This window comes from Diceros bicornis, chromosome 2 (genome assembly GCF_020826845.1).
Source record: "Diceros bicornis minor isolate mBicDic1 chromosome 2, mDicBic1.mat.cur, whole genome shotgun sequence".
NCBI lineage: Eukaryota > Metazoa > Chordata > Mammalia > Perissodactyla > Rhinocerotidae > Diceros > Diceros bicornis.
In genome coordinates, this window is record NC_080741.1 from 47,293,613 (window position 1) to 47,320,956 (window position 27,344).

At 41.5% G+C, this 27,344-nt stretch overlaps 1 protein-coding gene and 1 non-coding gene across 2 annotated transcripts in view; one reads left to right on the forward strand and one right to left on the reverse strand.

Annotated features, from left to right (window-relative positions):
* Positions 1-5,352: 5,352 nt before the first annotated feature.
* TRNAR-ACG (transfer RNA arginine (anticodon ACG)) lies at positions 5,353-5,425 on the reverse strand. Its single transcript has one exon. It is a non-coding gene; the product is annotated as a tRNA-Arg (tRNA).
* Positions 5,426-5,771: 346 nt separating this feature from the next.
* The window catches only part of SACM1L (SAC1 like phosphatidylinositide phosphatase), a 68,685-nt gene continuing 47,112 nt past the window's right edge, over positions 5,772-27,344 (forward strand). The window contains exon 1 of the mRNA XM_058556646.1: positions 5,772-5,857. Coding sequence (XP_058412629.1) covers positions 5,826-5,857 — 32 coding nt within the window. The 5' untranslated portion in view covers positions 5,772-5,825. The remainder of the gene's footprint in view (positions 5,858-27,344) is intronic.

Genomic DNA, 27,344 nt, shown 5'->3' on the forward strand with positions numbered 1-27,344 from the left:
GGATTCTTAAAGGAACACGTGGGTGTCAGAACTGTCTAGGGTCTCAAATTTTACCCTATTTGTAAGCTAAATAAGCTAGCAGGCCATGGTTTCATGGGTCCTGGCAGAAGTTACAAGACTCCTAGTCAGAGATAAAGGACAGTTTATTACTCATAGCAACAGCAGTAGCATTTCACTTTACCAGCATTTGCACTGGTTCCCTGAGCTCCAGTTCCTGCAGGGCCCCATGAAGAGGGCCAGGTGATACCTGCACATGCAGCGGACTACGTTACAAGAGGAAACCCAAGCTCGGGAACCACAGTATTTTATAATGGGCAGTAAGCCTGCCTGACTTTTGCTCCAGAGAGAGACACCATCTCTACCATCCAAGACTGTTCACAAACATCCTTGAAAAGATATTCTGGAACTAAGGCAGTTGGTGCCTAGCTCACAAGATGTGTAGGGACGTGAGAGACCCTTGGAGAATCATTTTCCAAGAATTGGCAGTTTCTTCAGCTGGGTCCTTAATAGTGAGACTTTTAAGGTCATGCTGCAGTGGTGGTCATTTTTCTGTTCCCTTTTGTGTATGTTCCCTTTCCTTTTGTGTATGTTGATTTTTTTTTTAATGAAGTTATGACCAAAGAATCCCAGGGGTGAGTGGCCCTCTAGCTTTGAGGCAAGCATGCGCAGGAAGGCAGGACTTGCAGAGTGAGGGGGTTGAGTGTGTGGTTAGAATCCTTAGGGTTGGGCTGGCCCCGTGGCTTAGCGGTTAAGTGCATGCGCTCCACTGCTCGCGGCCCGGGTTCGGATCCCGGGTGTGCACCGACGCACCACCTCTCTGGCCATGCTGAGGTTGTGTCCCACGTACAGCAACTAGAAGGATGTGCAGCTATGACGTACAACTATCTACTGGGGCTTTGGGGGGAAAAATAAGTAAATAAAATTATAAAAAAAAAAAAAGAATCCTTAGGGTGGAGGAGATGGTCCAGCTCCTTGTCTTTCGCTGCTCCATGGGCTTGTTTTAGGTTTCAGTTTAGTTCTGGTGCCTGCCAGTTCTGATGTGGCAAGGACATGGGAAAGCTGAGAGCGAGGATGCTGATTATTGTGGTTGTCTTACTTGAAAATAAAACATCTTTTTAAGTGATCAGAGAGCAGTTATTCTGATATTACAAACATAGGCTGCCGTTTTCTATGACCCTGATGCTACAAGGGATGAAAATATAGTCAGGGAAAAGGGTGGTCTGGGCCATGGTGTACTGGTAAGTTCAGCTTTTGGGGGAAAAGATTAAGCCCTGATTTGGAGTGTTTGCTGATTTCTATGATGTAAACATTCTCAGGATGGCCCATTTCAGGCTATCAACATGACATCCCTGAACTTGGAGTTGGGAAGAGATGGCACAGTCATGACAAATCCTAGCTGGCCCAGGCCTTTGGGCCATTTGGGCTGAAGCAGTGGGGAATCTGGTTTGGTTTGAAATTCCAGGATGAAAGCAGGAGCAGCAGTAACAGCTCGCGTCTAATGTGTGCTCATCATGTACTAGACACTGTTCCAAGGACCGTGTTCCTTATAATCCCTCATTTTATGGACAAGGTGGCTGAGACACAGAAGGGTGAAGTAACTCTCCAGGCAGTAAGGACCAATAAATGGAGCTGAGATTCTATCCTGGGCAATCTCACCCAGAGGGAGCTGTCTGCCTACTCTGGCTGCCGGGGCCATAACTTGTCCTTTAGTGTTTCTGTTCATTACAGCTACTCGGCCTAACAAACTCATTGTGAGGCTGAAGAGGGGCTTATCGCTGCTCTCTGTTGGAGACTATATTGGTTTCCTATTGCTTCAGTAATAAATAACCAAACTTAGCGGCTTAAAACAAATTTATTATCCTACAGTTCCAGAGAAACGGGCTTTACAGGAGTGTTAGCAGAGCTGCCTTCCTTCCGGAGGTGCTAGGAAAGAAGCCATTCCTTGCTCTTTTCTAGCTTCTAGAGGGTGCCCACATTACTTAGCCACATTACTCTGACTTCTGTCGTCATGCCTCCTCTCTAACCTTGCTTCTTTAAGGACCCTTGTGATTACGTTGGGCACGCCCACATAATCTAGGGTAATCCCCTCATCTCATGACCCTTAATCACACCTGCAAAGTCTCTTTTACCTTGTAAGATAAGACATTCACAGGTTCTGGGGATTAGGACATGGACATCTTGGGTTGCGGGGCACTAGTCAGCCGACCACGGAGTCCAACAAACTTTTTGGGTGGAAATGAAAGAATATCCTGGGGATATAAAGTGCATTTTCTTCAAGCATCGCTAAAAGTAGGGTTTGCATTTTCCCTGGGTTGAAAACCAAAGTGCTTCATACATAAAAGTGATTTGGACCTTGGACTCAGGGTGTAAAAACATTTAGAGTAGGTCATATTCTGTGGGAGAAAAAGAAGCCAGGGAGGTCTGGTCCAGGAGAAGGTCCTGGGTATGTGACAGCCCAGGTGTGCAGCACTTTCAGGAGAAGTCCTGGTTATGTGGATGCCCCCAGGTGTGTAAGGCAGCCTAAGGCACATCCACCACTTGGTTACACGCACATTCCTCCAACTGATCCAAGTCCTCAAGGACAGGCTGCTGTGGGCCCTGCGTTGCCCAGGGGACCTGGCCCACAGCAGGCCTATGATGGAGGGGAAGTGAGGGAACACACCCAATTTGGAGACTTAGCAGGAAGGCAGACCCCACAACAGACAATGAATCAAAACTCCATGCGTGGCAGCCACACTCTCCTGTAGAAGCATGGACGTAAAAGTGGGCTGCAGACTGGTACCAACAAACTTCATCTGTAGCTTCGATTGTTTCCATGAGAAGCTCCTTGGCAGATTTTGTAAAAAATTATATTTGTATTTACATAGGTAACATAATTTTGCTATAGAAAAAACTTGGCTAACGAGGTCAATTTATATTACCTATCCTTGGCTGATTTCTCATCCTGAATATTGCTTTCCCTAGAATTCAATTTTGGCTTGTTTAGCATTTAAAAACCCCAGAGGAATGCCTGTTTTTGCTGGGATCAGTTTTTACTTTTCAGTCTCACTGATGTTCACAAAGGCCTTGGCTTGTATTACACAATTGGCAAAGAAAGGTCAACCTTTGTGTCTCTTAGTTCTGTGGTGACAGAATTTCTACATGGTGACATGTTCAGAGAGCCTGGGCAGGAGCTCTCTGCAGGGAGGTGGCTGTCCAGCTGGAAGCATTCTTTTCTTAAAGACTTACAAGATAGGCTGCAACTTAAATCCCCGTTTTATTAAAGGAGAGGAAATGTCCAAGAGCCCAGAGCTGGTGAGTAGAAGCATCATCAGGACTAGAGATAAAGTCTTCTGATTGCTAACCAGCAGGGGAGAAGGGGTGAGGTGCATATGTGATCACTGTTCATGCCAAGACAGGGAACTGGCCCTGAGTCCCCTCTGGCGCACAATAAGGCCACAGGCAGGATGGCTTTGGGGTCAAGAGCCCAGACTCAGGTTCTAACTCAGGCTCTATCACCTAATTGCTCAATGATCAATCTTAAGCAAATTTAGTTCCCTCATATGTAAAAATGGGGATAACTACTGAACTTACCTTAAGGGATTGTTGTAGGATTGATTGAATTAGTCCAGGTAAAGAGCTTAGAGCTCTTAATTGCTCAATAAGCATGATAGGCTTTAAGACTTAATTGATCTTTCCATTGGGACGACTGACAAAATAAATTACAAACTAATTAAAGTAAATGGAAAAAAACAATACAAACACAAAACATTTTGAAAAGAGCACATATGCATAGAAGAAACCGTAAAGTAAAATACTGGTAAATTGGAACATATAAAAGTGAAAATTACTCTAGGTTCAAAAATATAAGGAAAGGGTAAACTATAAACAAGAAAAAGATTGCAATGTGTTTGATAGCCAGAATTCATATCCTTAATATATTAAAAAGTCTAACAAATCTATAAGAAAAATTGAATACATACATCAAGAGAAAATATATACATGAAGTAACAAATGTAAGTAAAAGGAAGTTCTGTTTTTCAATTATGAAAATTGCAAAGAAATCATAATGAAATTTATGATACTCAGTGTTGGTTAGCATGCAAGGAAACAGATGCTGTTGATGGAAGTGTGTATTGGTTTAATTTTTTTGGAGGGCAATTTGAAAATACGTACCAAAGTCTTTAAAATGTCCATGAAATGGACCTTAAAAACGTCCATCTGATCATTCCACATCTAGAAATTTATATGACATTCAGAAATAATTCCACACAGCATTATTTTTACAAAGTGTTAAACTGACAATAACCCAAATTCCCTACAAAAGAGAAATGCTTAAAATACCTAGTTCTCTAATGGGTTATCTTCAAACAACATTTAATAACCTTAAGTCTCAGACAAAAAGCTAAGGGGACAAAATGAGACACAAAGACACTTCCCGTACAACCCCAAATTTGGAAAAATAGTATATTCATATTTTAAGAAGTGTGGAAGAAAAAGTCTAGGGAAAATAATTATGATGTTAATAGTAATGATCTCGGGATGGGAATTCGCGTTATTTTTATTCCCAATAATTTTATGTATTTTACAAATTTTCTATAATTTCCTCAGGAGGAAAAAACATTATATTGGAGAAATTAATTGATCGAGCGAGAGACTGCTTAACAAACAGCGTTCGATGTCTCAGCCACTCCTTAGGTTCGAGTCCACTTTCTGCCGTGGACGTTTCGGGCCTTCTCAGTTCTTCGAGCGAGGCACCTATAAAATGGGTAATATACTAGGTTATCTGGGGTCTTCTTACCGCAAAACCACCCATGTTTTAAGGTTTCTCGATGGAATTTGGGAGCCAGGTTGCCTTTGGACCCGGAGCTCTCCAAGGACAGAGCTGCAGACTCCGAGCACTCTGCCGACCCCCTCTAACGCGCGCAGCCGCACTGCAGCGTTTCCCTCTCCGCCGAGGGTGAGAGCGAGAGCCCACCCCGTCCTGGGAATCTGGGACTGCGCCGCTTCCCATATCACCACAGAGGTTTCCGCTACACGGAAAAAACGCCCGAGCTGCTGCCTGAAATGCGCTTTTGTGTCTTCCGGTAGCTAACCTACGGCCACAGCACGCCCCCACTGCAAACGGCCACCTTTCCAGGAGTGTTTTCCTAAATGTACCCAATTTGCAGAGACTCTTTATGTACATCATTAATAGGGCGCTTTGCAATTTACAAATCACCTCACACAACTTCGTGTTCCAAACACAGCTTAAAAGATGACACTTTGGGCTAAGTAGCGTTAAAATTCAAGATATTTAACTTTGACACTTTAGCCATAGTCCTTTCCAAGGAGACCCTGTAATCAAAGTCGAAAGTGGCAAAAAGCGCGCTTCGAGCCAGCCAGGAGTCGAACCTAGAATCTTCTGATCCGTAGTCAGACGCGTTATCCATTGCGCCACTGGCCCTGTGCTGGTAAGCGCCTCCCTGTAATGCAGATCATCCGTTACGCAGCTACACGCTCCCCTCACACAATTACTGCACTTCCGTGCCTGCGCGGGGCGCCACGACTCCCAAGGCTCCACCTTGTCCCGGCAAACGCACTCCGCCAATCCGCAGCGGCGACGTCACGCGCTCTCTTCGGCGTGCTCCAATTCGGCACCTCGGACAGCCTCCCTTGCATTCGCTAGCGCGCGCACTAAGTTTGTCCACGGCCGCCTCCCGTTCGCTGGCAGGCCGGGCGGGGCGGGGAGAGGGGCGGGACGAGGCCGAGCGCTGCGGCTGCCGTGCCCGGGTGACTGGTGGCGCCGTAACCCAGGTGGCGGCGCGGGGCGGGCGCAAAGAGAAGGAAGGAGGTGGTGGTGCAGGATGGCGGGGACAACCTACGAGCGGCTGAAGCTGTGAGTCCCACGGGCCGGAGGCCGTTGACCGGAACGGCCGGAGGGGCGGCGGGCGGGGCGGCAGGTGCGGGCCGCCGGCCCCGGGAGGGTTCCCGAGTCCGGGGCGGCGGGCCGGGTGTGGAGCCCCCCGCACTCCCCGCCTTCCTCGCCCGGCGCGGCCCTTCCGGGAGCTTGTGGGTTGCGGCCGCCCCGAGGCCCCGCGCGTCTCGCCGCTGGCCGGGGAGCGACGGTCCGGCCAGCCTTTCTCCGCCCGGCTCGGCCTCGGCACTGAGGGCGGAGAGCCGAGCTGCAGACCGGCTCCCAGCGAGCCGGGGTCCGCGTTTGGGTGCAGCCCTTCACGGCATGCTCCTCCTCACGTTTTTTGGAGAGGTGGCGGCTAAATTTATCCTTATAGTTTAACAGAGGTAAAAGAGAAGTTTTTTTTCTTATTTTAATGGACCCATAGCAGCACGTTAGAGTCCACGCACAAATCGACAAGCCTTTCTCTATCTGGGCGTCGAAGCCTGCCTGACGAGTCTTTAGGATACAGAAAAAATTTAAAGTACAGTTAGTACTCGTAAGGTCCTGAAAGATTTACTTGGCTTTAAATTTTGTACAGCACAAGCATAAAGCAGGTTCTGAAGTCTGCATTCCTCGCCAGAGGCTAATCTCGAGAATTTTGGCACTGCAGATTGACTTTTCGGTAAAGCCAAGTTCTTGAAGCTTTGAGAAATAAAATACACTTTGGTCGTTAGAGTTGTAAGTTAGGTATTTGTAGAGTTTTTGTCTTGTCCTGGATAAATAAAAACATGTATTTCCTTTTGCATTACCATCAGCCCCTACGCTTTTCTTGTCTGTAATTAACTTTGTTCTGCTTATTTTGTGCTTAATGCTTATCTCTAGACTGTTTGAAAATCCAGTGGCCATAGTCTGAGCATGTCTTTGGCAGCAGAAGCAAATGTAGTTTTTGAGAAGTTCATCCATTCCTAAATAAGTTAAAATATCTTGATACTTAGGCATTGGTATCACATTACCTTTGCAAGGATATGAGGACCTCACAGTGTGGTTTGGGCACTTCCTATGCTCACCAGAACCTCAAGCTCACTTAACTTTCTGGAAGGTTCAGTTTAAAGTTAAGGGTGCAGAATTGGGAGCGCGGGGATCTCCTCGACATCAGATATTTTGCAGAAAATATGGTGATTATTTTTCCCCTTTGCCACTTCTGTTTACTGTGATTCTGTTTGAAAGACCCCAGCTGCGCGCTTCCCTCCACCTTTTCCTCGCCAAGTTTCTGTATTCTCTTCCAGTTTCCCTTTGCAAGGTGATCACTTTGTTGGTGAATGAGTCCATCAAAATGTCTTTGACTAAGGTACTGGCCGGGCCAGTGTCGCATGTGCTCTTCTGGCTAATTAGGTTATTGTTGTCTATCTGATAGTCACTAAAGAGTTTAATATGATCCTACACCAAGTCTCAAATGTGTTTGAGCAGCATGGAGCCTTGGCTTGATGCAGCTCAGCGTTAGGTTACTGAAAGCAATTGCATTTTCCTGTGGCAAAGATTGAATGAGATGGAGAACTTGAGAATTAGGATTGTTTATGAGCTGCCAACCAGGCCCTAAATTCACCAGTCCAGACCAAAAAAAGCGCTCTATATCCGTAAAAGAGAAAGGAAATTTGGCTCTGAAGCGGTGAGGCTGATGCTTTTGTATTGATTTCTGTGAGAAGTGGAAACTATAAATTTGTTTGGATGAAAAAGTAAATCTGGGGTTATGTGAAAGACATTCTCTAATTTGTCAGTCCTTCACGTTTTTCCATGAAAAAAAGGTTTGAGTGCTTCTGTAAATGTGAAGATACAACCTTTTTGCAACTTCGTTTTTCTGTACTGGGAGTTTGTAAGTTGGAGCATCTGCTCTTGTTCCTTCTTTCTGGCCCTTCCTGTTCTGAGGCATGCTGTTTGGGGTTTTTAAATGTGGTCTCTCACCTAAGATGCCACATTGTCTTAGATGCATTTGGAGGTGGAAGTGGTTTCTGATCCATATGAGAATTAGTGGGACATAATAGCCATTTTTTAAAATGTGCCTGGAGATATGTTTTAAGAAAGATCCAGGGCCGGCCCTGTGGCTTAGTGGTTAAGTGCGCGCCCTCCGCTGCTGGCTGCCCGGGTTCGGATCCCGGGCACGGATCCCGGGCACGCACCAACGCACCACTTGTCAGGCCATGCTGTGGCGGCATCCCATGTAAAGTAGAGGAAGATGGGCACGAATGTTAGCCCAGGGCCAGTCTTCCTCAGCAAAAAGAGTGGGATTGGCGTGGATGTTAGCTCAGGGCTGATCTTCCTCACAAAAAAAATAAATAAATGAAACATCAAGTTTAACCAAAAAAAAAAAAAAAAGAAAGATCCATACAAGAGATAGTTTGATTATTTTATTACAAAAATATTACTACTGAGTTTATTTAAATATTGTATAAGTGCTTGGAATTTTAGTAATAATTTTTCTACATTATGCCATACATTTTCTCCAGTCCATCTCTGTCCTGCTATCAAGTTCACTTTCCTAATGCCCCAGTTTCATCCTCTACTCTCCTGCTTATAATTTCCAGTTCCATCTTTTTTTTTTTTTAAAGATTTTATTTATTTATTTTTTCCCCCCAAAGCCCCAGTAGATAGTTGTATGTCATAGCTGCACATCCTTCTAGTTGCTGCATGTGGGACGCAGCCTCAGCATGGCTGGAGATGCAGCGCGTTGGTGCGCGCCCGGGATCCGAACCCCGGGCCGCCAGCAGCGGGGCGTGCGCACTTAACCACTAAGCCACGGGGCCGGCTCCTCCAGTTCCATCTTACTGACCTGTAGAATTAAGCTTACATTTCTTAGCCATCTGTATTCTAGCCTCTTCACAATCTGTCCCCTAACTTTATTTCCCATAACTGCCCAGTGCTTTTTTGTGTGTGTGTGTGAGGAAGATTAGCCCTGAGCTAATATCCGATGCCACTTCTCCTCCTTTTTTGTTGAGGAAGATTGGCCCTGGGCTAACATCCATGCCCATCTTCCTCTACTTTATAGGTGGGACGCTGCCACAGCATGGCCTGACAAGCGGTGCATCGGTCCGCGCCCGGGATCCAAACCTGCAAACCCGGGGCTGCCAAAGTGGAGTGCCCAAACTTAACCACTACACCGCCGGGCTGGCTGTGCCCAGTGCTTTTTTCCCCCCTCCAGCAGAGTTGGCCACCCTCTTGTATCTTCAAGCTTGGGCTTCTTTTGATCCTTCTACCCAGAATGCCTTCTTCCTCTTTCCACCTCTTTACCCACTGATCACATCCATGGGAGAGCTGAGACATCTTAGGCTTTTTTAGTCAGAACAGACTTAGATTCATATCCTGACCTTGCTACTTGGGTTGTGTCCTGGCCATATTACTTAATATCTCTGAATCAGTTTTTCATCTGTAAAATGAGAACGTCACTACTTCACAAGATTATGATACAGATTGAAAGAGTGTAGGTGAAATATCCAGCATACTTAACAGGTACTCACCTTCTCTGAGAAGCCTTTTTTCCCACATCTTTCCCTTCACTGAGCTCCCATAACAGTTTACTGTCACAGCAGCTAGCCCGAAACATCCATATGGTTGTGCATTCTGTCTCCTCAGATTGATTAACAGTGGATTTACTGTCCCATGGACAAGAGGACTGAAAGTTAGAATGATCAGTCCATAGCACTCTTTGAACCACTCACTCTGCCACCTAGCAATGATGAAGTCATTGTATAGACTTTGTTTCTCCAACTAGGTTGCAAATATGTAGAACATATTAGAAATACCTTAACATTGACTTCTTCTCTAGTCCTCCTCTGTTCCTAGCATAAAACCTTGTGCAGAACAGGTCCTCAGTGAATCGGCTCAGTAAATGAAAAGAACTTTCCAGTGTAGAACACCTACCACCACTTCAAAAAGAACACAGTCTGGGGTAATTTGGAATGGATTCTTTTGAAGTAGCAGCAGCTTAAGTCATTTTGTGTATAGTATTGTCTTTCCAGTGCCTCTGTGAGGTCATAGGTTGATGTATATCCTCTGTCATTGTTGAAGACAGGGAAATAATTGCTCTTGGCCCCACAGTCAGGTCACACAGCCAAGGCATGGCAGAACCTGCCTTGGACACAGCAGGCCCAGTATCCAGTGATCTTTCCATTACACTGCGTTATTCAAATTACCTTTTCTTCTCTTATCAGGTTGCTCTTGCCTTAGTCCTTGGACATGTCTGGTATAGAAATGAGTCACTTGTAATTGAAAATAGTTGGCATGTTCATATGCATTTTTAATATAGAAAACAATATTGATTTGTTCAGAATTTAAAATTCATACTTTTTAAACGTGTGTTCCAGGAAGTTCTAAATATCCTGTTTGTAACTCCTTTTTTCATCAGTTGAGTAAGCTTGGATAATGTCAGACAGTGATAAATTTGAAATTACAAAACAGTTCCAACAGAAGTCCATTATTGGAAACGTTTAAAGCATGTTTTTTTTTTTTTTTTGCTTTTAAGAGGTCAGCTGAAATAGGTGTAAGGCAGGAAATCCTTTAGAAATTGAGTCAAGCTGCAGCTTGCCTCTGAAGAAACATTTTTTCCTCAGTTAGGAAGTCTCCTTTCTTCTTGCAAGATTGTCATAGCTGTGAGGTCAGTTGGGGCAGATGTGACACAACCCTGACGACAGATGTAAACTAACCGACACTGTGATGAAGACATGTGTAGTCTGTCCAGTACATTATTCACACATTTCTCTGCAAGGAAGGATGGAGGGAAGCGAAGATTATCCTCATAAATTTAGGCACGGATGATGTGGAGTTTGTATCCAAGGCATTAGTTGAGTGGGGGGTCGAGGTCTAGATTAGTGCTAGGCTGCGTCAGATTACTTGCTGTGCTTGTTTTAAATGCGTATTCCAAAGCTCCATATTAGACCTGCGGAGTGCAAATCTCTGAAGATGGGGTCTGGGAATCTGCAAGTTTAACTAGGTGTACTGGTAGTTCTTATGTACTCTAAAAGGTGTTTTAGGGCTGGGCCAAGCTGAGTGAGAACCAGAGCATGCTGGTAGAAGAGATTCTTTGGAGGGCCTGGGGGTCTGGAAGATTTTGCTGTGGATTACAGCTTCAGATTAGGTGGTGTTTAGACCTGGTCCTATGAAGGAGTCTGATTTTTAGAGTGAGTGAGTTTTAGGACGTACAGAGAATAGGAACTAGGAGGGACCTTGGGGTTTTGAGGAAGAAGATGGAATTAAAATTAATTGGCTTCCTAGAAATATCAGCCGGGTTTGGGATTTGTTGGGCTCCTGGGTTATCAGGGATGAACTGAGGCTGTAGAAGAGGTGCCCAGGCAGTGACTCAGTGATGGGGAGACCGTTGGGACACAAAAGGAGGATGAGTGAGTGGTGATGGGAGGAGCACCATCTCGGTATGGGTGTAGTGGGCTCAGAGGCCCTTTTTTCTAAGTTTTTACTTATCGATCGTAAAATCTAGTAAACTGTTATGTCTGTATGTTTTCAACCAGAGATATGGTAAATTTGATCATTAAGATTTTGATTTAATTCTTTATGTAAGATTTTTAAGGAAATACGTTTTTCCTACAGTTTTGTGTCATAACTATGCAAATAGTAATTTTATTTTAAATTGTGGTAGAATACATATAACAAAATTTATCATCTTGACCATTTTTTTTTTTATTGATGTTTTAATGGTTTCTAACATTGTGAAATTTTGGGTTGTACATTTTTGTTTGTCCATCGCCATATATATGACTCCCTTCACCCCTTGTGCCCACCCCCCACCCCCACTGCCCCTGGTAACCACAGTCCAGTTTTCTCTGTCCATGTGTTGGTTTATATTCCACATATGAGTGAGATCATACAGTGTTTGTCTTTCTCTTTCTGGCTTATTTCACTTAACATAATACGCTCCAGGCCCATCCATGTTGTTGCAAATGGGACAATTTTGTCTTTTTTTATGGCTGAGTAGTATTCCATTGTATATATATACCACATTTTCTTAATCCATTCGTCGGTCGAGGGACACTTAGGTTGCTTCCACTTCTTGGCTGTGGTGAATAATGCTGCAATGAACATAGGGGTGCATAAGCCTCTTTGGATTGTTGATTTCAGGTGCGTTGGATAGATTCCCAGTAGTGGGATGGCTGGATCATAGGGCATCTCTATTTTTAATTCTTTGAGGAATCTCCATACCGTTTTCCATAGAGGCTGCACCAATTTGCATTCCCACCAGCTGTGTATGAGGGTTCCTGTTTCTCCACATCCTCTCCAACATTTGTTGTTTTTTGTCTTGGTGATTATAGCCATTCTAACGGGCGTGAGGTGGTATCTTAGTGTTGTTTTGATTTGCATTTCCCTGATGATTAGTGATGTTGAGCATCTTTTCATGTGCCTATTGGCCATCTGTATATCTTCCTTGGAGAAGTGTCTGTTCATTTCCTCTGCCCATTTTTTGATCGGGTTGTTTGTTTTTTTGTTGTTCAGTTGTGTGAGTTCTTTATATATTATGGAGATCGACCCTTTGTCAGATGTATGTTTTGCAAATATTTTCTCCCAGCTGGTTGGTTGTCTGTTCATCTTGATTCTGGTTTCATTTGTCTTATAAAAGCTCTTTAATCTGATAAAGTCCCACTTGTTTATTTTTTCTTTAGTTTCCCTAGTCTGGGTAGGCATGTCATCCGAAAAGATTCCTTTAAAACCAATGTCAAATAGTGTGTTGCCTATATTTTCCTCTATGAGTTTTATAGTTTCAGGTCTCACCTTCAGGTCTTTGATCCATTTTGAGTTAATTTTTGTGAATGGCGATAGCACATGGTCCACTTTCATTCTTTTGCACGTGGCTGTCCAGTTTTCCCAACACCATTTATTGAAGAGACTTTCCTTTCTCCATTGCATGTTCTTAGCACTTTTGTCAAAAATTAGCTGTCCGTATATGTGTGGTTTTATTTCTGGGCTTTCAATTCTGTTCCATTGATCTGTGTGTCTGTTTTTGTACCAGTAGCATGCTGTTTTGATTACTATTGCTTTGTAGTATGTTTTGAAGTCAGGGATTGTGATGCCTCCTGCTTTGTTCTTTTTTTTTTAGGATTTCTTTAGCTATTCGGGGTCTTTTGTTGCCCCATATAAATTTTAGTATTCTTTTTTCTATTTCTGTGAAGAATGTCCTTGGGATTCTGATTGGGATTGCATTGAATCTGTAGATTGCTTTAGGTAATATAGACATTTTAACTATGTTTATTCTTCCAATCCACGTGCATGGGATATCTTTCCATTTCTTTATGTCATCATGGATTTCTTTCAATAATGTCTTGTAGTTCTCATTGTATAGGTCCTTCACCTCCTTGGTAAGATTTATTCCTAGGTATTTTATTCTTTTTGATGCAATTGTAGATGGTATTATCTTTTTGAGCTCTCTTTCTGTTAGATCATTATTAGCATATAGAAATGCAACTGATTTTTGTAGGTTGATTTTGTACCCTGCAACTTTGCTGTGGTTGTTGATTGTTTCTAATAGTTTTCCAACAGATTCTTTAGGGTTTTCTATATATACAATCATGTCATCTGCAAATAGTGAGAGTTTCACTTCTTCGTTACCTATTTGGATTCCTTTTATTCCTTTTTCTTGCCTAATTGCTCTGGCCAAAACCTCCAGTACTATGTTGAACAGGAGTGGTGAGAGTGGGCAGCCCTGCCTCGTTCCTGTTCTCAGAGGAATGGCTTTCAGTCTTTCCCCGTTGAGTATGATGTTGGTTGTGGGTTTGTCATATATGGCCTTTATTATGTTGAGGTACTTTCCTTCTATTCCCATTTTATTGAGAGTTTTTATCATAAATGGATGTTGTATCTTGTCAAATGCCTTCTCTGCGTCTATTGAGATGATCATGTAGTTTTTATTCTTTGTTTTGTTGATGTGATGTATCACGTTGATTGATTTGCGGATGTTGAACCATCCCTGCGTCCCTGGTATAAATCCCACTTGATCATGGTGTATGATCTTCTTAATGTATTGTTGTATTCGGTTTGCCAATATTTTGTTGAGGATTTTTGCATCAATGTTCATCAGCGATATTGGCCTGTAATTTTCTTTCTTTGTATTGTCTTTGTCTGGGTTTGGTATCAGGGTGATGTTGGTCTCGTAGAATGATTTAGGAAGTGTTCCATCTTCCTCTATTTTTTGGAATAGTTTGAGAAGGATGGGTATTAAATCTTCTTTGAATGTTTGGTAAAATTCACTGGAGAAGCCATCTGGTCCTGGACTTTTATTTTTTGGGAGGTTTTTGATTACTGTTTCAATCTCTTTACTTGTTATTGGTCTATTCAGATTCTCCATTTCTTCTTGGTTCAATTTTGGGAGGTTGTATAAGTCTAAAAATTTATCCATTTCTTCTAGATTGTCCAATTTGTTGGCATATAATTTCTCATAGTATTCTCTTATAATCCTCTGTATTTCCATGGTATCTGTTGTAATTTCTCCTCTTTCATTTCTAATTTTATTTACTTGAGCCTTTTCTCTTTTTTTCTTAGTAAGCCTGGCCAAGGGTTTGTTGATTTTGTTTATCTTCTCGAAGAACCAACTCTTTGTTTCATTAATCCTTTCTACTGTTTTTTTGGTCTCAATTTCATTTATTTCTGCTCTGATTTTTATTATTTCTCTCCTTCTGCTGGCTTTGGGCTTTGTTTGTTCTTCTTTTTCTAGTTCTGTTAGGTGTAATTTAAGGTTGCCTATTTGGGCTTTTTCTTGTTTGTTAAGGTGGGCTTGTATCGCTGAGTTTCCCTCTCAGGACCGCTTTTGCTGCATCCCATATGGTTTGATATGGCATATTATCATTTTCGTTTGTTTCCAGATAGTTTTTGATTTCTTCTTTAATTTCATCAATGATCCATTGGTTGTTCAGTAGCATGTTGTTTAATCTCCACATTTTTGTCACTTTCCCAGTATTTTTTTCATGGTTCATTTCCAGGTTCATAGCCTTATGGTCTGAAAAGATGCTTGTTATGATTTCAATCTTCTTAAATTTATTAAGGCTTGCTTTGTTTCCCAACATATGGTCTATCCTAGAGAATGTTCCATGTGCGCTTGAGAAGAATGTGTAGTCAGCTGGTTTTGGATGGAGTGCTCTGTATATGTCTACTAGGTCCATCTCATCCAGTTTTTCATTTAAGTCTACTATTTCTTTATTGACTTTCTGTCTGGATGATCTATCCATTGCTGTAAGTGGGGTGTTAAGATCCCCTACTATTATTGTGTTGTTGTTGATTTCTCCTTTTAGGTTTGTTAATAGTTGCTTTATGTACATTGGTGCCCCTATGTTGGGTGCATATATATTTATAAGTGATATGTCTTCTTGATGGAGTGTCCCTTTTATCATTATATATTTCCCTTCTTTGTCTTTCTTAACCTGTTTTATCTTGAAGTCTACTTTGTCTGATATGAGTATGGCAACACCTGCTTTCTTTTGTTTGCCATTAGCTTGGAGTATTGTCTTTCATCCTTTCACTCTGAGCCTGTGCTTGTCTTTAGTGCTAAGATGTGTTTCCTGAAGGCAGCATATTGTTGGGTCTTGCTTTTTAATCCATCCTGCCACTCCGTATCTTTTGATTGGAGAGTTCAATCCATTTACATTTAGGGTAATTATTGATATATGAGGGCTTAATGTTGCTGTTTTGTCACTTATTTTCTGGTTCTTTTGCGTTTCCTTTGTTTCTTGTCCCATTTGTTTCGGACTGCCAATTCAGTTTGGTTGTTCTGTCTTATGACTCTTCTAGTTTTCTTTTTGTTTATCATATGTGGTTTTGTTTTGATTATTTGTTTAGTGGTTACCTTGAGGTTTGGGCAAAAAATCTTGTGTATGAGATAGTCCATTATCTGATGGCCTCCTATTTCCTTATACTAAATCAATTCAGTCGCTTTCCTCTTCCCCTTCTAAGTTTTTCTTGTTATACCTTATTCTATCTTGTGTTGTGGCTGTGTGTTTACAGTGATGAGGTTAAATTTATTTTTGGTGAATTTCTTCCTTTGATCTTTGAATTTAGTATTTAAGTGGTTACTAACCTATTCCGGTAAAGATCTACTATTTTTCTGAGTTTGTCTACCTACTTTTCTCCTTACTCCAAGCTTTGTGTTCCCTTTCTCTTCTTTTTTTCAGGCCTGAGGGCCTTCTTGAGTATTTCTTGTAGTGGGGGTCTCGTGGCCATGAACTCCCTTAGCTTTTGTTTATCTGGGAGAGTTACTATTTCTCCATCATATTTGAAGGATATTTTTGCTGGATAGAGTATTCTTGGCTGAAAGTTTTTGTCTTTCAGTATTTTGAATATATCATTCCAGTCTCTTCTAGCCTGTAAAGTTTCTGTTGAGAAATCCGCTGAGAGCCTGATGAGAGTTCCTTTGTACGTTATTTTTTGTTTTTGCCTAGCTGCCCTTAATATGGTTTCTTTGTCGTTGACCCTGGCTAGCCTTACCACTAGGTGTCGTGGTGAAGGCCTTTGTCTGTTAATATATATAGGTGTCCTGTTGGCTTCGCTTACTGGTATTTCCTGCTCCTTCCCCAGATTTGGGAAATTCTCAGCTATTATTTCCTTGAATAGGCTCTCTGTTCCTGTTTCCCTCTCCTCTCCCTCAGGAATACCTATAATTCTTATGTTACATTTTCTAATAGAGTCAGATATTTCTCGGAGTCTTTCTTCATTTCTTTTTAGTCTTAGTTCTCTTTCCTCTTCCATCTGGAGTATATCTGTATTCCTATCCTCTAAGGTGCTAATTCTTTCCTCCATATTTTCAGCTCTGTTCTTTAGAGATTCCAGATTCTCCTTTATCTCCTCCATTGTGTTCTTCATCTCCATCAGCACTGATTGGTTTTTCTTTATGATTTCAATCTCTTTTGTGAAGAAACTCCTAATCTCATTGAATTGTTTGTGTTGTCTCGTATTTCGTTGAGTGTTTTTATGATAGCTATTTTGAAATCTCTGTCATTTAGTTTATGGATTTCTGTGTCTTCGGGGTTGATTTCTGGGTGCTTTTCATTTTGTTTCTGGTCTGGTGATTTCATATATTTTTGCATTGTGGTTCCTGTGTTGGTTTTGTTTTTCCTCATCCTGGAAATCTCTGGTTGCAATTTCCACCTGCCGCCACTGTCTGGTGGTAAAGGGCTGTGTAGTCTAAGCCCCCTGCGCTCTGCCCCGGTTTTTCTGCTGCGATCCGCAGTTTTGTTTTTTTTTGTTTTTTTTTTTCCCCGCTGCGATCCACGGGTCCCGTCGTTTGATCAGGTCTGCCGCGGATCACTTGGTCTGGTGTGTCGCGGATCGCTAGGTCTGGTCTGGTCGGTTGAGCTGCAGAGTCCGGTTTGCGGGGAGGGGGGAGCTCTCTCTTTTGCCCTCTGGGTCCCTGACGGGGGAGGCTTCTCGTTTGCCCCTCTTTATCTGCTCTCTGGGGTGCTCAGATGTTGATGGTAGCCCTGTGGCTCCTCTGAGTCCTCTGTGCCGGAGTTTCCCACTGGCTGAGAGCGCCCGAAGAGCCACGGTTTCCCCGCCGAGGGCCGCCCCTCCCCCCTCTCTGGGAGCCGCGCGGACCCGGATCGCTGATCTGATGGGGAGGGAGAGGAGTTCTCCTTACCTCTCCCCACTTCCTCCCGGGCCCAGCACGTTCTGCTCTCAGATGTGCGGCAGTGTGGATCCCTCCGCTCTGGCTTTTCACTGTCTGGGATTCCGTTGTTGGTCTGTGACTGTTCCTTTTGTTGTATGTTATCGAGGGAAGAGTTCACGGGAAAGCTCACTCCGCCATGATGCTGACGTCACCTGCCTCATCTTAACCGTTTTTAAGTATACAGTTCAGTGACATTAAGTACATTCACATTGTTGTGCAACCATTACCACCATCCATCTCCAGAACTGTTTTCATTTTGCAAAACTAAAACTCTGTACCCAGTAAACAACTCCCCATGGCCCCTCCACCCAGCCCCTGGCAACCCCCATTCTAGTTTCTGTCTCTATGAATTTGAGTACTCTAAGTACCTCATGTAAGTGGAATCATCCAGTATTTGTCCCTTTGTGACTGGCTTATTTCACTTAGCATAATATACTCAAAGTTCATCCATGTTATAGCATGTGTCAGAATTTCCTTCTTTTTTAAGGCTGAGTAATATTCCATTGTATGGATGTACCACATTTTGTTTATCCATTTATCTGTCAGTGGACACTTAGGTTGCTTTCATGTTTTTACTGTTGTGAATAATACTGCTATGAACATGGGTGTATGAATATGTCTTTGAGACCTTTCTTTCGATTCTTTTGAGTGTATACCCAGAAGTGGAATTGCTGGATCATATGGTAGTTCTGTTTTTAATTTTCTGGAGAACTGCCGTACTGTTTTCCACAGGAGCTGTACCATTTCACATTCCCACCAACAGTGCACAAGGATTCCACTTTCTCCACATCGTCACCACCGCTGGTTATTCTCTGTTTTGTTTTGGATAATAGCCATTCTAATGGGTGTGAGGTCAGCAAATATTACCATTTTTGAAGTCGGTTAGTTTTACTGATTGTGATTTGACAGGATTTTGAAGAGGTTAGTTGCCTGAAATATATAAATGTTACATGGGGAAAAAAGTATGTTTTCAGACACTAGAAAAATCATATTGCCAAAACTGAAAGGAAATAAAAATAATATCTGATGTTTATATTATAATTAAATATATTGCTTTTCTTAAAATTTAACAAGGGTAATTTTTTAAAAGCAGTCTTAAAAGCTATTGAATCCCAGTTGACTATAAGATTAAATGCATTTATATTAAGTATAATAGAATTGCCCTTGTTGAATTTTAACTTTTAGTCCCCTGTGATTTCTTTTTCTTTTTTATCCTATACTTGGGCAGTAATCCTTGAAAGCAAAATAGTCAACCAAATGAAAGTAGTCAAAATAGGAAATGATTGTTATTTAAGTATTATGCTCTTTTGATAGATTTTCCAAAATATATGTCATCTTAACAGAAACCATAACTCGGGGTTGCTATTGACCCCCTGTCTTGAAAGAAACAAGGTAGTATTCTCGTTCAGTTGGAGTTAATACTTAATACCTTTTGGATTCTGAGAACCTCACCAGTTTATGTAGGACCCGAGTCCTTTTTGGTATACAGTATTACTTTGAACTTTAGAGATTTGATATCAGCAACATAGTTAATGACCAAATAATCTTCTTGGAGGGAGTCTCCTTGTCTTAACTTTATTTCATAAAATAAGTAATGTGAGAGAGTTTTATGGAAATGAAAGACTTCACAGCAGTTGAGGGAACACCATTCTTTTTGCACAAGGAGAGGGTTTTCTCCAAGATTTTTGTTTAACATTGAGTCTTCTGTCTTGGTTTCTGTATATTTATTATATTGAGAACTCCATATAGCCTGTGAATTTTGAAGAACTCCAGGCAGAACTTGGCTTCAGTGACACTTTGTAGACTTTCTGTCGGAAAACGCCGTGCTCCCTCTTTCTTCTCTTATTAGTTACAGTATAACCTCAACTCCAGTTAACATTTGATCTGTCAAGATCTGTCCTTAGCTAGGAGAAAGGAAACGATTTTTAAAATTTTGTTTACTCTGTCATTGAGCCAAAGAAAACAAGAGTTAAGGGCCATATATAAAAAACTACTTAATATAGGTGTTTGCTGACTATGTCATGTTCTCTAAGAAAATTGATTGAGCTGCTGCTATCTTCTGGTGTGAAAAATACCAGGGGGAATGGGTAAGCTCAGAGTCCTTGTCTGCAGAGACTTAGTAGCCTGTTTGGTGAAAATTTAAAAACAAAAATAATAATAAAACCTTACACACTAGCAAAAAATTACAGCACTGGATATTTACTCAAGTGTTTCTGACTCTGCTAGAGAGTTAAAGTTAATTTCACTAGCTTTTTTTTTTTTTTATAATTTTATTTATTTATTTTTTCCCCCAAAGCCCCAGTAGATAGTTGTATGTCATAGCTGCACGTCCTTCTAGTTGCTGTATGTGGGACTCGGCCTCAGCATGGCTGGAGAAGCAGTGTGTCGGTGCGCGCCCAGGATCCGAACCCAGGCTGCCAGCAGCCGAGCGCACTCACTTAACCGCTGAGCCATGGGGCCGGCCCTCACTAGCTTTTGAAATTAAAGCTGGGAACATAAAACTTACAGAATAAAATTTACTACATAGAACAAATATACTTCATTCAGATCAGTATTAAGGCCAATTAAAGAGTGGTGGGAAATGGAAGGAGGGAAAGGAGACAAAGACGGCAGAGGGATGTGTAGACGTCTGTGAGTTGGGGTGACACCTGCTGTTATGGTTATATGAATTCTGAGTCATCACTTATCATTACTCTTCTTAGAAATGCTGATTAGCTGGCAGTTACTGTTCCTATCTTCATTGCCCCAATTCTTAAGCCATTTTCAATAACATTATCAGAATAGCTTTGTGGCAGCACTTGCAACTTAGATTCTAGCAGCATTTCTCTGAGAGGTGAGATCCGGCAAAGGTCTTACAGCCCTTGGGCTAGAACTCTCTACCTTGATCCACAATTACTCTTATTTTTGTTTTTATTATTATTATTTTTTTGTGAGGAAGATCAACCCTGAGCTAACATCCATGCCAGTCCTCCTCTTTTTGCTAAGGAAGACTGGCCCTGAGCTAACATCTGTGCCCATCTTCCTCCACCTTATGTGGGACGCCACCACAGCATGGCCTGACAAGCGGTGCGTCAGTGCGCGCCCGGGATCTGAACCCAGGCCGCCAGCAGCGGAGCGTGCACTTAACCGCTACGCCACGGGGCCGGCCCTGTTTTTATTATTTTAACACAGTTTTAAAACTTAATGTTTATTTTAGTTTAATACCTGTATATGGTTTAAAAGTAAACAGTACACAAAACTTATAATAAAAGAGCACCCTTCTGCATTCCCAATTCCCACTGTCCCAGAAACATCTGCTTTCAACTTTTTAAGCATTTTCTTCTGGTATTTTACTCCACATTTCTAAACAACATGCTTATATGTACTGCTGTTTCCTGATTTGTTTTCAGTTTTAGTTATCTGATGACTTCCTACTTTAGAAGATGAGACTTTAACTTTTACACCTGTCTCTCTTTTCCTCTCCTCTCCTCTCAACATAGTTATGGTAAGATATTCAGTGTTCACATTGTTATGATTATATAGATATGGTTCAAACGAAGTCAGTAGTATATTTTAGTTACGTTTGCTTATAAAAGCATTTTGTTTTTCCTGGAATTAAAAAGTACCTTTTTTCTTTTTATTTACTTGATTTTTTTTTAACTCATCGCTAATTAATCTTCAGTCTCTGACGGCAGTAAAACTCTCAAACATGTCAGGTAACTATCAATTCGTTTTCTTCTCGGAGATTTACCTCTAGAAGTCCTCTGTCCCCCTGCTTTAATCTGGACTGGCTGTTCTTTAGGCCTGTTGCATTGCTGTTGTCCTGGAACCACTGTCATGAGAATTTCTTTCACCTCTTTCTTGTTTTGGATCGCAAGTCGCGCTCTCTCTATTTACTCCACTTTGATGAACTGCTCTTTCTTTCTAAGAAAGAGTAAAGAGGTGTCTTTTGAGACGTTGCGCATCTGAAAATGTTTTCCGTCTGTCCTCACACTTGTTTGATAGTGTGGCGAAGTATAGAATTCTCAATTAGAAATTATTATCCTTTAGAATTTTAAACACCTTGCTGTTGAATAGTCCAATGTGTTGCTGTTGAGTAATTCAGTAGCGTGGCTGTTGAATATTTCAATGCTTCTTTCTCTTGATTTTTTTTTTTCCTAGAAACTGTAGGGTTGTGTCTATATAGTGTTTTTTTTTGTGTGAGGAAGATCAGCCCTGAGCTAACATCCGTGCTAATCCTCCTCTTTTTTTGCTGAGGAAGACCGGCTCTGAGCTAACATCTATTGCCAATCCTCATCCTTTTTTTTTCCCCCAAAGCCCCAGTGGATAGTTGTATGTCATATCTGCACATCCTTCTAGTTGCTGTATGTGGGAGGCGGCCTCAGCATGGCCGGAGAAGCGGTGTGTCGGTGCGCGCCCGGGATCCGAACTCGGGCCGCCAGTAGCGGAGCGTGCGCACTTAACCGCTAAGCCATGGGGCCAGCCCTGTCTAGTGTTTTGAAGTTGTGTGCTTAATGTGCCCGATGTGTGCGTTTTCCATTTGTTTGACGGGCTTTTTCCATCTGGAAACTTGTCCTTTGGTTTGAGTTTGTTGTTGTTGTTTTTATGTTTTTTGCCTTATTTCTTTGATAATTTCTTTCTTTTTGTGTGGTCCTCTGGAATTCCTGCTAAATGGATGTTGAACATCCTGGATGGAGCCCCTCTCTCTTTCCTCCTTCCCGCCTGTTAGCCTATTTCCAAGCACTTTTCCTCTCCCAAACCTGCATTTGAATGACTAATATCTGCTCCGCAGCCTGTACCCACCTGTTGGTACTCCCCAGATTCCATCTTCTGAAAGGATATCAAGGCTTTTTGTCTGCAGGGTTTTCACTCTTGGAGATTCATTTCATTCTACTTCAGTGAAAATTTTAATTTGTTGATCTTCTCATTTCAAATGTGTCTATCCAGACTGGAAGTGATATATATTGTATGTTTCATCTTCTTATAAAAGAAATTTCAGTTTCTAACTTTGTCATTGTAAGGACTCTAAGCACATAGTGAAGTCATTAACTTTGACTGTGATTATTAGGAATATAACAATTAGTAAAGGCCCAGTTCTATAGCTGTGTGTTTTTTTGTATATGATTTAAAGTCTTAATGCAAGATTTATATGTTTTATCAGTGTTCCCACACGCTTCCAGATCAGTTTTAAATTTAAATGCCAAGTTTGGAAAAACTTTTAATTGCTTATAATAGGGATATTTTTTGTTCCATATATATATTTTAATATATTTATATGTATATATTTAATGTAATTATATATTAAAATTTTATTAGGAGCCTTTTCTGCTCTCGTAAACACTTGATTTTATAATAAATACGTTCTCACTGACTGAAAGTTATCTATTAGGTTACACACCAAAACTTGTTATGGAAACAAATGTGGCTTTTCAGTTCATTAATTTCATTCAAATAATTTATTTTCATTACATAAATTTTGCCAGGTGAGAAGCTTAAGTGCATTTATATAGATAAAGGTAGTCGGAGTACAAGAGGATGAGCTATTAAGGGAAAGCAATATGCATTTCTCTATTGGCTTTTTATTTATGTATTTATTTATGTACGTACGTATGTAAGGAAGATCGGCCCTGAGCTAACATCCATGGCAATCCTCCTCTTTTTTTTTTTTTTCTGAGGAAGACTGGCCCTGGGCTAATATCTGTGCCCATCTTCCTCCACTTTTATATGGGACGCCGCCACAGCATGGCCTGACAAGCGGTGCATCACTGCGTGCCCGGGATCCGAACCCCGGGCCGCCAGCAGCAGAGCGCATGCACTTAACCGCTATGCCACGGGGCCAGCCCCGAATTGGCTGTTTATTTAGATACAAGCTATGTGTTTTTGTGCATTGTGTTAAAAAGTGGAGGAATTTGATTTCTGAGACTGTGTGTCTATTAATCATCTTTTTATGTTAAGAATAACATTAGTTATTAAAGAAGGAACACACCTTTTGTGTGAAGTAAATTGTGCTAACTCTGTCTCCCCAGTTACAGCTGTGAACTTAGAAGAGCATAGACCCCTGAGCAATGTGAAAAAAATGGATATAATAAAACCTGTGGACTTTACTCAGTGGTCAGAACTGTGCAGCCCTGCTCACACTTTATCTGAAACCTGTTAAACTTTGCCTCAGATGTGAAACTAAAGCAGCTGAGTAGGAGCATAGATGATGGCTTTGTCCAGAGACTAAAGACAGCTGACGTGTTAAAAAACAAAACCAGTGCTCTGAGATTGTGTAGTAATATAATAATGCCGCCATTTCGTGGAGTCCCTTCTTAGTGCTGGGCATATCACATGTGTTCTCTCCTTTACCCACTCCTGTCACTTCTCTCTTTTTAATGGAGAGGAAACTGAGCAGGGAAGGCCATTGGTTTGTTCAGGGACTCATGATAATAAGCATGAAGTTGGGATTCAAACCAGGTTTATAAGAGTTTAAATTCTGTAATTTTTTCACCGTACTATATTACTAGAATTTGAAGGCATCCTCTTCTGGTAGGATGGCACAGAAATGATGTGTTCAAAATAGACCCTACTCTTTGGGCCGGCCCCATGACTTAGCTGTTAAGTGCACGCGCTCCGCTACTGGCGGCCCGGGTTCGGATCCCGGGCGAGCACCGACACACCGCTTCTTGGGCCATGCTGAGGCCGCGTCCCACATACAGCAACTAGCAGGATGTGCAACTATGACATACAACTATCTACTGGAGCTTTGGGGAAAAAAAAAAAGCAGGAGGATTGGCAATAGATGTTAGCTCAGAGCCGGTCTTCCTCAGCAAAAAGAGGAGGATTAGAATGGATGTTAGCTCAGGGCTGATCTTCCTCACACACACACACACATAAAAAAAATAGACCCTACTCAGTCAAGAAAACATTGTTACTTATACTTAGATTAAGAGATAAGGAAAAACCTTGGTTTAATAAAATTTAAATTAAAGACTTTCCATTGAAAATGGTTTTTAAAAAGTTTTATCACTTAGAAACCCAAACACCAGGTATCAAAAAATTCAGTTGAGGGAAGCATCTCATTGTTTAGTGCCAAGAAGATAAAGTGTTTCTATTTGTGAGTGTGTTTTGGCCAGGGGTTAATGTGAAGATTATTTCATTCTACAGGGATTTGGTCACTGTATTAGTTTTCTATTGCTACTGTACCATATTACCATAAACTTAGAGATTTAAAATGATACAAATGTATTATCCAGTAGTTTCTGGAGGTCAGAAGTCCAACACGAGTCTCACTGGGCTAAAATTAAGGTGTCAGCAGGGCTGCATTCCATACTGGAGGCTCTGGGGAAGAGTCCACTTACAAGCTCATTCTGAGTGTTGGCTGAATCCACGTCCTTGTGGTTGTGGGACCGAGGTCCCTGTTTCCTTGCTGGCTCTCTGCCTAGGGCCACCCTGAGCTTCTGGAGGCTTCTCTCCTGTCCTTGCATGTGGCCCCATTATCTCAGGAGCCGTCAACAACTTGTCAGATCCTTCTTATGATTGAAATCTCCCTTCCCCTCCTGCCGCGTCTCTTGGACTGACTCTTCTGTCATCTTCTGCTTTTTTTTTTTTTGTGAGGAAGATCAGCCCTGAGCTAACATGCATGCCAATCCTCCTCTTTTTGCTGAGGAAGACAGGCCCTGAGCTAACATCTATTGCCAGTCCTCCTCCTTTTTTCTCCCCAAAGCCCCAGTAGATAGTTGTATGTCATAGTTGCACATCCTTCTAGTTGCTGTATGTGGGACGCGACCTCAGCATGGCCTGAGAAGCTGTGTGTCGGTGCGCGCCGGGGATCCGAACCCGGGCCGCCAGCAGCGGAGCGCGCGCACTTAACCGCTAAGCCACGGGGCTGGCCCTAAAATAAAGCTCTTAATTTTCAGCACGTTCTGTCTGCAGTTTAGTTGTTCACACTTTTAGCAATGCAAAGTAAAAATGATTGCAGGAAGGAGTAGTAGGGTGTAACCAATATCTCATGCTGTCTTTTTAAAGCTAACATTGTCTTTTATCCTAAACACTTTTTTCTTGTTATAAACTTATATCTTTGTAAATAAATCACTAAAGACATTCATTTATAATTTTTATTCAGATTTTTTGTTATTCTGAGACATTTGTCTTTGATAAATCAGAGCACTGTTTTATATAGTCTTGATATTTTGGGTGAGGCTTTACCCCTACTATGCAACTCTGGTTTCTTATTTTGGAATGTAACTTTTTCTCAGATTTGCTTTTGTCATATTCTTGTTTGGATATATTTCTTATAAACATGCAGATTCACATTGGTGTGAATTCTATCCAGATATGTTGGAAAATATTTCAGTTCTTTAAGTATTAAGAAACTTGGAATTATGACGAGGAAAGCAGATTTTTCACTGTAATTCTGGGGCCAAAATGTGAAATCTACGTATTTTTACTTTTAGAATAGCATTATTGGAATACTTATACCTAATTACACATATATAATAAAGTCATCAGCTTAATACAATTGAAGATAGATATAAATTAAGCTAAATAGCTAATATGTTGCTATTCATGTATCCCAGTTACATATATTCAAACAGAATTTATTTAAATTGGGATATAATTTGATTCCAGTATCTTCCTTTCAAAAGTAAATCACTCAGATATTGTCCATGTGATATCAATGCCTTCCATTATATTATTTCTTTAAAGCATGAATTGAATAACCTTTCTAGTCCTGTGTTCAGAGTCCTGTCATGAAAATTTGCAACTTTTCTCCCTTCTCTGTTAAAGAATGTTTTTGTTAATGACAAAGAGTTATCATTCCTGTGAGTCAGCCCTTTTATGCTTTGCCAAAGCACCTCATAAATGCTCACTGGATTCTCACTGTTCCGTGAGGTAGTTAGGGTAAGCATTCTCATCCCTAGGCGTAGTTAAGGGCAGAGATGTCTTGTCTGTTCACGATTGTGCCAGGAGGTCTTACATTTTGTTTCCTTTAATCTTCAAGAGGACTGATTACCACTCCCTCCCCCAGATCTCCCTACTCTACCTTTATTTTCTTTCTAGTGTTCACCATTGCCTGAAATCACTAAGTTACTTCCTTGTGTACTGATTGTCTTTTCCATTAGAATGTAAGCTCTGTGACCCAGGGACTTTGTACCACGAGTACCTAGAACAAGGCCTGGCATGGGGTAGGCATTCATGACTTGGCCAGCACTACATAGCTAGCAATTAGCGAAGTCAGGATTAGAACCTCTGTGTTTTTTACAGCAAATCTTGAGGCCTTGTTAGTGTAACTACCCCTAATGCAGTGCTCTTATAGTTTGTTGAAGTAGTGTTTTGATTAGAGGCTTATGATCAGTTATGTGAGTGTTGGGTTTTGATTTCCCATATAAACAGGGCCTACATGTGTTTGTTGATTGACTGATTCTGGATGGTTCCTTTGGCATTACTGGGACTAGAACACTAAAGCAGCATTGGTAATAGACTGTTGCTTAGCAATGCTATAATCATTATTTTAAAAATAAGATAACAGAGGAGAGATTCTTCTTATTCATTTGAACCTTTATAAAAAGTACTCATGGAGTTTCTTAGGACATTAGAGGTAGGACGAGATGTTCCATGATAGTACCAGCCATTGTGTGAAAGCATTTCCCATGACTCGTTCAGGTCTTGAGCCTCTTTAAGCCCCAGAGAATGTGGTGGGACATCTCCTGCTGCACAGACACTTGCACGGCATTTAAAAGATTGGAGGTATGGAGGGACTTAAAGAACGAGGCTTATCAAAATGCCATCTGATTTACAGACAGCACTTTTTTCAAAAGCTTTCATAAAGAAGTCTTGTTTTTCAGGTCTGCTTTGTGTTAAAAAAAAATTTTTTTTTTC